General features: G+C 35.6%; 1 protein-coding gene across 1 annotated transcript in view; it reads left to right on the top strand.

The window, feature by feature from the left end:
- The window catches only part of MEOX2 (mesenchyme homeobox 2), a 54352-nt gene extending 45110 nt beyond the window's left edge, over window positions 1-9242 (top strand). Inside the window, exon 3 of the mRNA XM_027639397.1 lies at window positions 7941-9242. Within this exon, the coding sequence (XP_027495198.1) occupies window positions 7941-8165 (225 nt within the window). The 3' untranslated portion in view covers window positions 8166-9242. The remainder of the gene's footprint in view (window positions 1-7940) is intronic.
- Window positions 9243-17513: the final 8271 nt, after the last annotated feature.

Genomic DNA, 17513 nt, shown 5'->3' with positions numbered 1-17513 from the left:
CTGAGGTTAGGTGGTGAAATCATTCCCCTGTATACTTTCAAACAAAATACGACTGAATTGACAGGACAGGCTTGACCATATCTGTCTGATTTGTCACACTGTCACATCTTCTCTGAAAGGCAGCTGCTCATTCCATGCTTCTATGTGTTAAGCACTCTCTATACACACACTATAATAATGAACCTACGTAGCTTGAAATCCTTTGGATTTTTTGTTTATTTACTGTGACATTCTTAATAAAATAAAACTTTGGTATTTGTTTTGAGTAAGATAAATACCAGCAGTAAGAGTTACTGTTCTTTCTTAGAAAAGAATGCACCTAGCAAACTTAATAATAACTTGTGCATAATTTTGATTTGTACAATAATTCTTTTTTAAAAAGTATATGGTAAAACTTCAATCAGCATATTTACTTTTGCAGTATTGATTAAATTCAAATAAGTATTTCCAAATGCAAGTGCATCAAGCTGTTAGTTGTGAATGTACCCTACATCTGCAGAGAAACCATGTGAGGTTCTGGGTGGGGAGAAACCTCTGTATGTGCCAAGCAGCCCACGTAATATAAAATATTAGCAGCTCATATGGCTGCTTTTACAAAGTGTGTGAGGCTCTGACATTACCTGTCCCTGCCTTTTCTTAGACTCAAGTTGAGAAAGATGCACCTTCTTCTGTCACCTGTTTAAGGAGAGAGGAGCTTTTAAGGTTTGTCATTTGTGGGCACTTTAAGAAATAGAAGAAATCTGTTGGGAACAAATTATATCAGAGGTTAAAAATGAACATGTAGAATAAAGAACATATTTTTTACGCAGGCCATTGAAAAATGTAAATTCTCTTTCTAGTTTCACTGGTTTCTACTCTTCAAGTCATTTGCCTTTCTTTGTACTAAAGCAGTAACAGAAAGAAGCACCAGCATACTCATCCGAAAGCCAATCTTGATTATGTGCAATTTTTTGACTTTCCCATTCAGCTGACCTGTGCAAAATGGGTGCACAGTGATGCACATTAGAACTTTTTTATCATGAAATAAAATACATGCGAGCAATTCATGGAGGTAAATGCCTACACAAAGAAGAAGAAAGTTTAGCTAAAGATGATCTTCCCCAAGAATTAGTTTTCCACCATTTGTTTCTTCTGTAGATTTAGAATCACAGAATCACAGAACCATGGAATTGTTTGGCTTGGAAAGGACCTTAAAGATCATCTAGCTCTAACCCCCCTGCCATGGGCAGGGAACCCTTCACTAGACCAAGTTGCTCAGATTTCCATCCATTCTGGCCTTGAACACCTCCAGGGAGTTCACAACCTCTCTGGGCAACCTGTTTCAGTGTCTCAGCACTCTCACAGTAAAGAACTTCTTCCTAATAGATAATCTAAACCCACTCTCCTTCAGCTTAAGACCATTCTCCTTTGTCCTATCACTATATGTCCTTATTAAAAGTCCCTTGCCATCCTTCTTGTAAGCCCCCTTTAGGAACTACACACATGTAAAAAAATTGGATGAAAGTAGACTCTAAAAAGATATATTACAGGAGAATAAGGTAGAGGGAGTTCTAGCAGCAGATTGCCTTTCTTTGCCTTTGACCAGAAAGAGAAAGACTAATTACTATAAAAATTATTTCCTTAGACTATGTAAAACAAGTCAGTAGGAGGAAGGAACATGCAATAGTATGCCCCTTTCTGCTTAAGGTATGTTAACTGTGAAACCTACTTTGGAGAGATTTTGAATAGGAAGGGTTAACTGCTTGATCATGAAATCAGTTCTGAAGATCATTGGTGGAGAAGGTGGCAGTTATTTGGATGGAGTAGCAGGAGGTAAACTGAGTGCTCCCAAAGACTTCTGAAACTGTAATGAAGTATTCCCATCACTGCTGTCCTCTGAAATATAATGTCTATTCTATCCCTGTCTAAACGTGGGAGGTAGAAAGGAGAATGTGTCACCTAAGCAGTACCCAAACCTCAACTGACTTCTATGTAATGATAAACCAGAACTCACTCCTACACCTTCCTGGGTGCCAAAAGCTCCAACTGTCCTTTGTGCACCTGCCAAAACCTCCCCTTTTTCTCAACAGCTGCTGCAAAGTACTTGTACACACTCAGTGCAAAGTCCTGTAATTTAACACAGAGCAGATCTCTTTAAATCAGTGAGCAGGTGACTTAAGTAATTTTAATTGAAGGTTCTGATACCACTCATTAATTTCCAAAGAGAAGTTATGGATTTTGATAATATTTTATAACAACTAAGAAGATATTTAATACTCATATTTATTTAAGATGGTTTTAATATTCAAAATATATTTAAGATATTTAAGAGAGTTTTTTTTGGAATAGAAATTGGAATTCCTTTAAATTATATAGGTAAGAAAATTTAGTTTAATTTAATAAAACTACCTTAACTTACTCTCCCCCATGCATCCAGCATGACTGAAATACAGGAACTATTTAAAATTTCATGTTATCTTTATTTATTGAACTGATAATTATGACTACCATTTCTGTAAACATTTTAAATCAATAGATTTAATTTTTCCAATACTTATATTTATTTATAGGGAAAGAAACTTCTGTTTGTACATTTCGGTTTGCTTTTATAAGTTTGCTGAATAAACTACCATGAAAATACTATCCCTATATATGCAAAAAAAGGTAAGCTTCAGCTGTAAACACCAGTGATTTCTGTAAAGTTCAGGAGTTTGACTTTCCTTAAAACTTGGCAGCATAAGAGTACTATCTAAAAATAACAGGGATGTTTTCAAAGCCAAAGCAGCTTAGAAATAAACCTCTTTTTTTAAATTTTGAAAACTTGGGTTACTTTTTGCTATTTGTATGTTTGTCCATATTAGAGGAAAGCAAATTGACAGATTAAAAATAATTAAAAAAAAAAGAAAATGGACAATGGAGGACCAGGGCAGAACGCTTAAAAGGCTTGATGGTTTGGTTTTCATGACATATTTAGTTATAGTAAAACATGGAATTTAGGATACTGACTGCAAAGACTCTTAGAAATATGCATCTCTTAAAGCAAAATAAGTTTCAACTGGCAGTCGCTTTGCTTTCTAATTTTTAAGGTTTTTGAGATATCAGGTCTCAAATTTTAATCTTGTTTGGGACTCCTGCCACTAAAACCTGGATTAGAAACCTAATTTTAGGAAAGCCTCTTTCATTTCAGAGAAGAGCTTTTTTAAAGTGAAAGTCTTTTTTCTTAAAAGAGGAAAGACAGCAGACAGTGCAACTAAGATAGTTTGAATTCAGTCATGCTTTAATTTTTAAGTCAGTTTTTCTTTAAGTTAATGTGACTGAAGAGCTCTGATGAAGGAGGAGCATTAAATCAGAATTTTAGGAAACATGCTCATTTTGAACCAAAATGATGTGTTGATGTCCACATCAGGAAGTTATATTAAAGATACACATGAAAGACAGCACATCATGTGGCCCTAAAGACTACCAAGGATCTTTTGTCATAAGTGCATAACAATTACTTTGGCACTGTAGACACTAACAGTGTCAACCTCCTTGTTTTGACTCTCCTCCTGTGATTACTACAGAGTAGGTCCTAAAATAAATTGGACACAGCAAAAACATTTATCTTGTACATCAGGAAAAATCTAATAAATAATTTACTCATATCTTAAGTAACAGTCTAATCATCAGATGTGGAGATGCAGATGCTAAACAACTTGTTGACTAAGGGAAAAGAAGCAGGGCTTTCGTGCCATAAGCAGATGTGCTCAATAGACTGGATCATAAGTGCTGATTTAGAAACAGCTGTTAATGCTACCATCATCTTTAATATAGTTCATTTCCCTCCACTTCCTTTGTTTTCTGTACATACATATGCTTGCTCTGTACAGTCAAGTTGTGCTAGTCAGAGGGTGGAGAAGAGGGTTATTTTAATAAATAGTAAGCAATCAGGACCTGATTCTGGCAGGTGATGAGCACTCCCAGATCCTGTTGGAGCTAATAGACTTGAAAAATAGCATATAAAGTTTCATAAATTCTATAGTATTAATTTTGCCACAGTAGATCTTTAAACTACTTTAAAAGGATATCATTTTTTGCAAAAGTTGCAAATGGCACCAGCTAGTTATTTTACTGGGAAAAAGTTCAAGAGTTTTTCAAGTTCACTTCAGTAAGGATTTATCTTCACTCTCTACTTTTATTTTAATATTTCTTTGTTTTTCTTTTACTCAGTCGCTCTCCTTTCTGTGTCTCTTGATCTTTCTACTCTATTCTATTCTATTCTATTCTATTCTATTCTCTCTCCTTTTTCTTTGTCCTCTTCCCTTTTTATTTCTCAGGGTGTTTTGTTCCGATTCATGTTTTGTGCAATACCTGTAAATTTTAAATGAGTTCTGTGTTTAAAAAGCATGGTTTTCCATGAATCCAGATAAATCGGTGCTCTGAAGTACTTAACACAAAGTTTGATTCACTTCCTATTACTAAAATATAGATGGATCACATATCAGTAACAACTATATCCTCCATAAGTGACTCTTCAGCTCCAAAGGAAGTTCATAATTCCAATATCTAAATTTGATCTCTAGAGGAAATAACAAGTGAAGTACCTGTCTCATATTATTAGCACATGAGCATTAAAGTCTTCATCTAGAGTCTATTGAGCTGTATGGAAATACTCAAATTGACATTCGTACACTTTGGATCAGGTCAAACTGGACTTTAGTACTTTATAGTGGAGGACATAAAGAAATATATATAAAAAATATCTAATGTATTCCCTCATATCAGAGTCCTGCTGTACACTAATGCAACAAATTATATCAAAATAAATAATAATATTTTCAATAATAAACATCACTATAGCTTTTGAAAATAATCTTTGATGTACCAAATAAAGACATTTCTTTTTTTATAATTCTCTAAGTAAACAAGATGCAGTTTATTTAGTCGTTTACAAAAAAAGCCTTTTTAAACTTTTTTTTTCTTTTTAACACTGTTACCATTTTCTCTTTATGGGAAGGCCATATGCCAGTCAGTAGTACCTTTTATTCAATGGGATTGTCAGTGTTCCCATCTTTCTTCTACACTCAAGAGAACGCATGCAAAGGTACCTGGAGTCCTTTTAGTCTGATTTTTCTCAAATGCCATGTTTCCCTGACTGTGAGTTGTGTGCAAACATAGCATTGCATTCTGGATACTCCGAGGAATATGTAAATGGATCTCACACTTATGCTTGAAAGGGGAAGTCATCATCCTTTAATTCATTTATATCAGCTAATATGCAGACACTGACCTCAACTCATCCCTGGTGGAGGCACTTTGAGGCACGATCCTATGAACTAATCTGAGGGCAGGTGATCTGAGTGAAGAAGTACTCCCCAGCCTGGCATCGGCTGCTTATTATTACCTGGAAGCAGATGTCTTGGGTTTAATGCTCAAGGAGACAGACTCCTCTCAACTCTGCTATTGTGAAGTGACTGGAATTCTAAAAAGTAGAAGCAAAATATATTGTAATAAAAAATGGAAAACAACAACAAAACTTATTTATTAAACTGGAGTAGAAAACTGTCAAAAAATGTCAGCTCAGAAGATGCGAGAGTTTAGCTTTGTCTATGAGAGAAAAATAATGAGCACCTGCATCAGAAACCAGGCAGTAATTATCCTGCTCACCCCTATTCCATCCAGGATAGTTTCTGACAATGGTTATAGGAGTACTAGCTTCAATTTCTCAAGTATCCAAAAATAAACTGGTTGCATCTGGAAGGCTGTTTGCTTGGTTGTCTCCTGGTCCAGTAAGTTAAAGTACGTTGCATCCAGGCTGTGCACTGAAATTTTAGCTTCAAATGTATCGTCATCTATACATTATTATTTTTTTTTTTTTAGGATTTCAGGGCTGTCAATTATTCTGTGAATGTTCAAGGACATAAAAATATCCAGAGAATTTCTCACATCTTTTAACAACTACTCCAAGCCTGTAGTTTCTTACCAAATAAAATCCTTTTGGCCCTTATTTCAGAAGAAATGTGATAATATCCCATGGTACTGGGTTGAATCCAGAATGGGGGGTTTTTTGATGTTTAGGTTATGCCTGAAGTTGCATCTACTGCACTATCTTGCACCAGTAGAGTAGTGCCTTTTGCAAGGGAAACTTCACTGTTAAAAAACCCCCAAACCCACAACCAAAAAACTAAAGAAAATAACATCATAACTTCTCCCAGAAGGCTGCCCTTTTGAAGACACTGTTTTCATGGACACTTCTGACAGCAGTCCTGAGTGTGATAATTTCCAACATCACAGCAGCCAGTAATATTTACACTCATTTGATTTTACAAGGCAGATTCTTTGCCTCTGATGAGTTGACTAGGGGAAAAGATGTGCTGTGTTTTAAGGCTCTTAACTAACCTGGAATCATTTCACTCTGTTCCCAAGTGATTTGCTTTAACAGCTCACTTTGATTTTAGCAGGAATATAGAGTATTAAAAAAATAAATATACCTTTCTTCCTTCCCATGTACGTACACAAAGATAGTGACGTAATCTATCAGTTCAGTTGTAGTAAAATTCTAATGTAAAATTCAAAGTGATAGTAAAGGTTAAACACTGTGATGTTTCCTGGATGTGTAAGACAGATTCAGCAAAACAGCATTTTTGTGGCTCTATTACTCATGTTGTACAATATGTCCTGCTGTGCCTGTTCCTTGCTGTTTCTTTTAGAACTCTGAAACACATTCTGCTTAACACAGCAGAGGATATACCAACATTGCAAGCTTTCTTGCTTTCTTTCCAAGTGAAATGTTGCAGACATTGTTTATTTTTCTGTGGAACCTTCATCTGAAGAGCTGCACAGACACACGCACAAGATTTTTCAGCAACGTTAAATGAATCAAACCGAATAATATTCTATTCATACTGTTTTTGGTGACAATACTTTAAGTTGATCTGAAATCAGTCTTTAATCCAGTCTAATATACTTAACAGATGCTATGCACATCTTTTGTTTCTTTACTTTTCTTTTGGCTATTGAAAAAAAAAAAAGTCCTTGTGGTTTGCAGTGCAAATAATTTAGGTTTACTTCTCCCTCATATATTTCCATACAGAGAAGGGGAGGAGGGGAAATGAGTTTCAGCTGGAGTAAAATCTTGGGGTTTAATGTGACTTAAACACAGATACATTTTTAATCTTCCATGCTATGAATTTCTTTTTCATTCTTATCTGAAATTATTAGCTAATTTTGATTCAAATTTATAAATGTCGTGCCCTCTGACTTTGAGGATATTTGTTTTCTGAAAAATCTGACCAGGGTCTATGGCTAAATGTCTCAGAATCAAGGATGAGTTGACTACAATGATTTAAACAAATCTGTGAAATAGACAGGGAAGTCTTAAGTTTGAATGCTAAGAATATTCTTTCAGATACTTCAACGAGTTTAAAAAAAAAAAAAAGTGCTTTTAAACTGCTGCACCTGAAACTCACCACCAATTTGCAGAAACAAAACAGAAAGCAATGCCAACTTTTCAGTGCAAGTTCCTTTCCAAAGTAACTACCCTTCTATGAAGGGTACTCTGTTACTTGAAATGCACGTTTTTTTGCACAGTCTCTTGATGGGAAACATTTTGCCTTTGTTTCTCTCCCAGAGAAATGGCATTAATATGTTTTTCAAGAGTTACCTGAACTTTTTAATGTTTTCTAAAGGGCTCTGAGATCTTCCCATGGAGCTGTCTGCAGCAGATAGCCTAGCTGTCTTCCCACAGTAACCCCTTTTCCTCCTTTGCCGTCATTATCATCATATCCGCAGTGTTTATGTCCTATCCAACACTGGACTGCCTGATCTTCAAGGAAGGCTTGCTAAGCTTTTTACCATACAGCCAGAAAGGCACATTAAAAAAATAAGAAAAATCCCCAAGTGCTGCGCTACAGATAGAAAGTTCATTATTACCTTCAATGACCCCATCTTTTTTTTTCTTGTTGTGTCCTTTTTCTGTGAAGGTAAAAGTTTGGTTCCAGAACAGACGGATGAAGTGGAAGCGGGTAAAAGGGGGCCAGCAAGGGGCAGCGGCCCGGGAGAAGGAACTGGTGAATGTGAAAAAGGGCACGCTGCTCCCCTCCGAGCTCTCTGGCATCGGCGCAGCTGGTCTCCAGCACACAGGGGACTCACTAGCGAACGACGACAGCCACGACAGCGATCACAGCTCTGAGCACGCACACTTATGATACACAGAGAGTGCCCCAGCTCCGTTCTCAGGAAAGATGCTTTGCTGGCAAGCCTTACACAGGCATCGTTTACTTATGCAAGTGACTCTGGCAATGATTTTTAAAGTTGTTATGGAAAATTCAGGCTTATTGTGTCTGCTTTTCTCGATTTTTAGATGGTTTACAGTAAGTGCCATGTCTTAAAGGTGCCTCAAGAGTGGAGAAGTGGAAGACAAACTTACTTTGAACATTCCAGATTTGTTTGTCGTGTTTATGACAGCGGGCAGGTATTTTTGCTTTAGCTTGCACTGAAAATTACATTGCTCTCGACAGATGCTATATTCTGAAAACCACAGTGCCACAAAATCACTATCTAGTGGATAAGAAATGTATTTTAACTCTGTATATATTTACCTTACAGCATTTTCCTGTCTTCACTAATTTTTAGCAATGCATTCATATTAGCTGATGGCAATAGTCACTCATGACAATAAATGGCTTTTTGTCTCTTTATCTTTGTTTTGTTTTTCCAAAGACATACAATACATGCAGATACTTTTGTTCAAGTAAAGAACATTACAATAGTGTCTGCTAGGACACATCCTTGTATGACAGACAAAACAAACCTTATGTTGCATTTACTATCAACTGCTGCTAATAGGGTATTATTAAACTTACCTAGCTCTTCAATTCTTCCTATCTTATAACTGCAAAAAGTGATTTTTAGGATCATAAGGATAGTCCAGTAACCTGCCAAAAATGTCATGTTCCACTCATGCTCAGTGGAAACTTTCCAAAGGATTATTAATTTCTACTTTTTCATGATTGAGTACATTGATAAATACTGACATTTTGTAGAAATTTTGTTGCTTCATATTCAGTTTAAAAAACAGCAGATAAACTGAAAGTTATTATCAACTGCTTATGTTGGTAGAAATCAAAATATGAAGGTAACTATATTGTGTCCCATGTGTAAAATCAAGACACATTTTCTGTTATAAGCTTTTGTGTACATACAGGCAAATACCAAACCCCAAAATTTAATGCAAAACATTGATTGTACTTTGTAAAGAAATATGTTTAATAAATAATCATTTTTAAATAATTCTTGTCTTTCTACAGTGATTTCATAGGATTCTAAAAGTGATTTTTGCCTAAGTAGCTGTCTTTTTTGGGTCTTTCAGAACTTAGTCTGTCTGGGGGCAACACAAAGCTGTTTTCAAATTTAGGTTTTTAATCTTGGGTAAACCTTTTACCTTGATCCACTTGGGAAACTTTTTCCTTTAGCAAAAAAAATTTAACTGGCAGCTAATGATGTCTTCAGCCAAAACCAACAAGAGTATGTTCAACCCTTTTTCCAGATTTAGAGCAAATGTGAAGGGCTATTTTGTTGAAGCTTGTTGAAATGGATGAAAGGGAATAAATATCAGGAAGGGATGCATGCTTGCATTATCATGCCTTTGTTCAATAAAGCTGTTCAGGAGAAAAAAAAATAAATCAGATTAAACGGACTGGGTACTGCGATAGAAGGAGATGGGTGAAAGAAAGAGGGAGCAAAAAATGTGCATATCCTAGTAAATACTTGTAAGCATTCACTGAAGCTCTGCTATGCGGAGCAGTAGGACATCATAAAAGTTAAATGTAATCAAGAACTCTGTGTCTATTTTCCAAATCCTTTCCAATGCAAGTTTGATCTTTCTTGCACATTGTTTTCATGATCATTTTAGTTTAAAATATCCAAGCAATGGGTACTTCATTTCTTAAAAGACTTCAGAGTATTAATTGATTCCAGCAGTTAAAGGGCTTTGCATCTTTTTCTCAGTTCTCTTTCAAACGCCTTTGTCATAGAAAAGTGCTGAGAATGGGAATAGGATAGAGAAGTAAGCCAAACACTTGTGAATACTTGATATTTTTGATTTCATTTCTGGATACAAAAGGTTTCTTGGGTGTTGTTAGGAATTATCAAAACAAGAAAAAATACAGTGGTTCAGACTAAAGCTTATTCGTGGCTGTTTTTTCCTCCCTCTTAAATGAAATATAACTACATTTCAAAATGAACAATTAGAATGGAAATTTGAAAATAATTATCTTTAATTTTCAAATAACACTTTTTAACCACAGAGATTTAGTCAAATATGATGTGACTTGTTTTTCTAGTAATGAGGAGAGAGAAGATTATTGTCTTTCAAGTACTCTGCCAAAAATCCCTTTTCAGGTTTACAGACTTGTTTATTGCTATCATTCTATAAAAAAATTATGGCTGAATCTGAAAATTAACCAAGTTTGAGCTGACATTTTACAAAACAAATGGAAGTGCTTTATTTACATTACCTAAAATGTACCAGCAATGTGTTTCTAGCCCAAGACATTTTGAGAGGTGTATTATTCTGTTAGCAGAAGTGGAATTGGACTGGGATACTTGCCGTGGAGAAGCAGCCAGTATGTGTGATGATGGCAATTTGTGAGCCATAATAATCTCATTACCAGAAAGATCTTTTTTTCTATTGAGAAAGATAGTATTTTCCATTTTCCTAGTTTTAACTGAATCTGCTGAGACTTCAAGCACCATGTTGAAGAGAGAGAAACGTGCAAATGGATTTACAGTGCTAGGAGATTTTTTGTTTAGATAATTGAATGAACCTTCAAAGAACCAAATGATGTGACTTTATACTACAGAAAAAAAAAGATGGCTAACAAAACTGAAAATCTCCCATGTTTTAAAAGCAGATCAGACTTTGAAATTGGATGTAAGTTGCTAACTCTGTAATAACTTTTCAGATTACTTAAAGACCTTTGTTGGACTTAAACAACTGTTTGTGGGTACACCACTGGTGTGTGCAAGATGGTGCAGAGAACTCAAAGTGGCAGCAGTTGAAGCTATGAAGTCTAGGCACAGTGAACTTCCTACCATGGTCTTGAAGGAATTTCCTTGCAAGCACAGCCCCGCAGAAATACAGACATGCTTCTTCCAGATTTCAGTTAGCTTCTATTCAAGCCACATACAGCAGCAACGAATGCCCCACACTTTAGGACCACTTTGTGGGTTAGGTCTGCTCAGGACTCATAAATGCAGATGATGTCTCATCTTGTTCTGAATACCTCAATTACCCAAAAACTGTCTTATGGAAGCTCCTTGGATCAACCACATGCGGTAAGATATTACGGCTTTGTATCAAAGTTTTAGCACAATTTTGTTGCTGAAAACAGGTATGGATAAAGGCTTTTGAACTACAACTTGGGGTTTTGTTTTATCTTCTTTGGTTTATATCTGTCTGCAGACTAAGTCTCCTACCAGTCAAACCATTTTGTATAGATAAGACTATACCTTTTAACTGATGGACAAAATCAAGTCCTAAGATTGTGATTTGCCCAAACTTGTGCAGGCACTTGGTGGTAGAGTGAAATGTGATGAAACCTAGTCAAGTTTATTTGTCTTTATTAATTCCTGTTATGAAATAGTGGCTAATCACATTTCATGGCTTGTCAATGAATCCTGCTTCTGATGGGTAATAACATATTTTTTGAGCCACCACAATTTTGATATCGTATTTGTCCAGAGTCAACCACTTTTTGATGTTCTGTTGTTGGTGTGTCACTGAGACAGACACATAAATGTACTCAGGAAATCTACACAGAAAATATAATTGACTGTAAAAAGAGTGATGCTTAAGAGTTTAATTTTCAGCATGATTGATGATAAGAATTCTTTTTTCTGCTGTTTTGGGTACAAGGCCATAGATTATTTCAGGGTTTCTTTCTTTATGACGGTTGGGTTTTTATGTTTTTGTTTACTATGGCTTCAGATATTGTTTTCAGATTTATTTTGACAATTGCAGTTCAAGAGGTATGGTTAAAATAATACCATTGCAAGCTGACTGAATTTATTAAACCACGCGCTGGAAGTAGGTTGGGAATTTAATTAAGTGCTTATCTTTTCTTGACTTTTCATTGGATCCAAAAGTAGTCATAAAAAAGGAGCACAAGAAGAGACTCTATACCTATATCTTTCCACCACAGGCCAAATTTCAAGGTAGTTTATGTATCCCACTTTCTTAAGTGAAGGCTCTGACTGCTGCAATAATATTATTTGTACAAATAAAGAAAAAAGCACTATTAGGACATGCACTCTTAGTAGCTATGAGGAAATACAGTTATATAAGTAAGGGACAAAATGTCAGCTTGAGCCTTCGTTTAGAATTTCCTGGCTTCAGTCAGTTGATGTCTCTTGGGTGAGCTTGTATTTAATAGAGTACATGCAGTATTTAAGATCAGCTACAAGATTCAAGAAATTTTAGAGAGTAATGTTTAACCAATTATGTACCGTAATTTAATACCATTATGTAACGTGTGTGGATTGAAAGGGAAAATTCTGTACACAACCTGATGTCTATATTCATTTAAAAAAAAGCAATATAGTAGATAACTGGCAGTAACTGGCACAGGGCTTCAGTGGTGATGGACACAGTTACCTCAGATTCATAATGACTCCATGGAGCTCATTTGCTTTTATATATTTCTTTCCACTTTAATTTTAAGCCCATAGTCTTTTGGCATCATTTACAGCTGAAAGCTGCAGTGTAAGAATCAATTTCAATGTAATTTAAGGCCCCTGGCTGTTAGTCAGGGCCTCCATATGGTATAATAAGAGGTTATCATAGTCATCTGTACAAACTGTAAGTTTATTAGCAGTTTCTCAGATCTTTATTACTTCTGTCCAAGTCATGCATGAAGATGTGCTAGCCACTGTCCCTTTTCTGGCACCTGAACTGTAATGACTCCTATCTGCAGAGTTTGGTGAAAGTTTACTTTCATTCATATCACCTGAACAGTAGACTTGGTTAGGTTCACCAAACAGAGAAGACCCCAAAGAGTGTTGTAGATGAAGAGTTTGTTAAATAGTAGTTGTAGTAGGAAATAATCATAGTTCCCTTTTCTTACCAGTGCTTTTCTGTAGATGAACTCCAAAGATTTTAAAAGAAAGGAAAGTTTTGAAATAGGGCATGAAAGAAATTTGTACTGGCCACCTTGTATCATAGGCCCAGTACGCCTTTTGGTATTAGGTTCAGATTCACTACTAAATGTGCTGTATCAACCTGGTTCTGTTCTTTTTTTTATATCATTCATCCCTTGAATCCCTTATATGACAATTTCTTCCAACCCTCATGATCCTGACTCCTTCCCCTAATAGGATTCACAAAAAAGAACAAATATGTGATTCTTCAAAGAATAATTGAGAAATATGATTTTTAGAATTTTTCCTAAATAAGTTTTAAAAATGTGATCCAGGACATTAAATAATAACTAAAATGCCCCTAGTTCTGTTCAGAGGACTACCTGACTGGAACAAAGTGTATTGGCACATTCCTGTTCTTTCCATAAATTTTTACGTATTACGTTTTTATCTATTAAAGTTATATACTTGAATTTAAATATTCGATTCCGATGTCAAACAAAATAATGTTACTAGCTCACAGAATAACTTCTCTCTCTCCAGAGAGAGACAAAATTTGGACTAAGTACTTTTCTGCTAATTTTGAAAATTTAGCATCTATTACAAGAAAACTTGTAAAATGTTATTTTTCATTTGTGACAAACAAGTTTGAGATTCACTAATCTTTTAAGTAAACATCACAATAATTGATTTCTGCAGGAACTTTCTTGTCTTATAATCACACAGCAATATGAGATTTATATTACAAAAGTATGCTCCAAAACCATACGAAGCAATGAATGTGGCAAATATCTATATAAGCGGTTCAGTACTTAGGGACAGATTCTCATCCTTAGTGTCCCCATGAACACATAGACACTGTATATGTAACTTATGTTTCCTTACTGACTTCAGGGTTTTTAGAAATATGCCTATTCTGAATGCTTACCACATTATTTGCCATGAAAGTCACATGCACAGCTGAGAAAATATTGAAATGGACATTCGCCCAAATTAAAAATGTATCTTGAAAAGTGTGCTCAGAAAAATTCTATGAAATTACCACAGAAATGCATTTTTGAAGAGTAAAAACTACCAGAGGAGAAAAAAAGCCCCAAAATTTGGAATTACAACACATTGTAAATAATTTTGTACACATATTTCTATAATTCTCATGCATATACCTATTCATTGGAACTGTGGAAATAAAATACACAACTTTTTCTTTCATAAGCAATACTAAGTACAACACAGAGCTGTCACTTCTCTAATTTTAGCATATTTGTGTGACAATTCGTGACAATGCTATGAAGAGATCTCAGGATTTTTGCAAGGAAGAAGTAAAGATTCTTCTAAGGCAGCAAAGGAGCTCATCTGAAGCCTATAGATGGCAATGGAAATATTACGATTGATTTCACTAGGATTTGGATTTAGCCCAAAGTATACACAAAAGTTCATACCAATCAGTGAACAGTCCAAGATTAAGACATTAGCCAATAATTTCCAAAGTGACTGTTGCCTTTATGCCTCCGTTATGACACATGGTATGCTGATTTCAACAAAGTTTTGAGTACGCAGTGAAAATTAGGACCACTTTATGGAAATGTGAGTTGAGAACCCCATATTATGGGGTTATGAAAGTTTTGTTCTTGGTTCTAACAGGAGTCTTATAATATGGGATCTGTATAGCTGGCAAATCATCATATTATGTTATTAAATAATAGGTTTTGTAACCAATATAAAAGACACTTGCTATGCTTCTTTTTTCCTGCAATTTGTGGTATTAGTAGATAAGAAAAATAAAGTGCATTATGTAGAGGTAGGTCTGAACAGATGTTCCTGAATGGTGCAGGGGGGTAGGGGTGTCAAGGAAGGTAAAACTTTCCTTCCACTCAGATGTCTGTCTTGAATTTCTCACAGTTTTTGCAGACAGTTTGGCTCACTTCCAACATACATCGTTGCCTGTCTGGTATGAAAAATGCCATCTGTGGTGTATGGAAGTTCTTTCTTTAAAAGTGGCCTGCTAATTATTCTTCAGGCAGGTGTTACTAAAGTGAAGTCAGGTGTCAAGCATGGCATAAATGTCAAATTGACTAAAATTGCCCTATTCTTCTATGCTGTTCTTTTTTAAAAGAATAGAACAGAATATTAGAGAGATTTGAAATGTTGGTTGATACAGGATTGAGATGACTCATGCAGCAGTATATATTGTGGTGACACTCAAAAACTGAAAGTTAAAGGATGTGGGGTGAATAAAGTGTATAAATTTTCCCAAACAAATACCCTGATACTTTACAAACTGACCTTCCATTTCTTTACGTTTGCACTGCCATCTTGCAAAACGTTAAGGGTCCTGGTGCTCTCAGAAATTTCAGACAGGGTAAAAGGTACTGGAAAGAATTTCCTTCTGTGCTCTGAAAGACCAGGAAAGCTGTTTGTTGAAAAGAGTGTGGAAGATGGCTGTTTTGTGTGAATGACACCTGCAAATTCTCACCTATATTCACTCTCCAAACCACTCATGCCTTAAAGCTTTTTGAAGATTAATAGGATGTTTAATTGGCCAGAATCAACACATGAGGGCTGCAGGCAGCCATTCAACTGATCCACGAGCCCCAGCTCCCAGGACAAGCACTGCTGCTGCCTCTCATTTACAGCAGTTAGTGTGCTGCTCTGTTCCTTACATGACATCAGCCCTCCCAACAGAAGATGAAAACTCACCACACTGAGCCAGATGTTACAACACTTCTCTCTCCCTAACAGATGAGTGTTGTTAGGAGGTGAGGGATTTCCAGTATAAATGCAAGGCTTCCTATTTCCTATGCCGTTTCCAGGAGGTTTTTTGCATAAACAATCTTTTACTCTTTGTAATCTTGGTGTTGAGAATGACTGACATTGTTAGCAGTTCAAAAAAATGAGGATGAGGAAAGCACAGGCACATTTACTCCTTTTGAGAGTAAGACTTGGCATTGTTTGCTTTATCAGTGGTGAAAGTAATCCAACTTTCTCTCCAGCCTTAAGCAGACCCTTGACAAAATATTTACAATAGATTGATATGATGTTGAGATAAAGAGCAGTCCTGTAAGTAACTGAATATCTAGTGCTGTTAAATTTTTGATCAACCCAGAGACATCTGGATGATTTTGAACTACCAGTCTTCTACTACGAACAGTTTTATTTTCATAAGGACTTCCTCTTGTGTTTTCAATATCATGCGTAGCCTCTAACAGCCTTAGCATATTGTGATAATGAGATGTACACAAAGCACTGGCATGCAGCATTATTGAGATGATTTCCTTTTTGGCTCAGCCAGATTCCTGTTAAAAGTTATACGGACTCTTTGGAGACTAACAAAAGAAGAATTAAAGATCCAGCAATGGTATGAAGATAAGCCTGATGAAGCTGGAGTTAGGCTCTCATGAAACTAAAAGCAGATTTTGTATAAATACATTTATGAAATATACCATTGCAATTTCATTACACAACAAAACCACAAACCCCTAAACCCCTTTTTGGCTCAGGTTGAATACCTATCAAAATCCCAGTATTTACTTTGTAGAGTGAGTTCTTCATTAATTTGCAGAATATAGGCTTGGATAAACACATTATGATTAGAAATAAATGAAAACAAAACTGAAATTCGTACCATAATTGTTTTTGTGCTGTATTTCTTTAATGGCTAAAACCTCTCCCATGCCTGCTCACATTATGGATTAAATGAGGATGAAGCCTATAAATCTGTGACCAAGTCCATCCTACAATGGCACTTTGAATGACTTTTTGAACAGAACATTTGACAATTCAGTACAGAAACTTACTTTCATTCTAGCAGGAGACTATAATCTCCTAACACATTTGCAACTATGTGCAAACACCTTCCACTGCCTGAGAATAGCATAAAATCACAATGGTTTAAAAAAAGGCTTCTTCACTGAACACTCCTTATGGTGTCAACTCAGATGAGTCTGATAAGACTCTGATGAGCAAGGAAGATAGGGGTTTCTTAGAAATTTTGTCAGCAAAAATTATCTTGATATTTAAATTGGCATCTAAACAATCATGCTGAAAGTTATATGCAGCTTTAAGCAAACCATAAGCACCTACTATCCCTATTTTTGCCTATCACTGCTGTGCAGCTGTCTTTCTGAGACAAAATTTCACAGCTGTACAACAATTCAGAAAATGGCAACAGAAGAAGTGAACGTGAATAATGACACATCTAACCACAACTGCAGTTACTTAAGTAGCACTGCTTTGCTTACTGCAATTACACAAACTAGATTTTGTCTGGGACACTTGGTTTCACTCCTCTGTTTTTTAATTTTTCCTATCTGGAACGAAAACAATGTGTGAATCTTTTTTACTTTTATTTTTTTTAACACATTGAGGAAGCCAAATATGATTGCAGCAAATTTTTATATAAAATACAATTTATGATTTTT

This window comes from Corapipo altera, unplaced genomic scaffold (genome assembly GCF_003945725.1).
Source record: "Corapipo altera isolate COAL_440 unplaced genomic scaffold, ASM394572v1 44, whole genome shotgun sequence".
Taxonomy (NCBI): domain Eukaryota; kingdom Metazoa; phylum Chordata; class Aves; order Passeriformes; family Pipridae; genus Corapipo; species Corapipo altera.
This window is presented reverse-complemented; position numbering and strand designations above follow the sequence as displayed.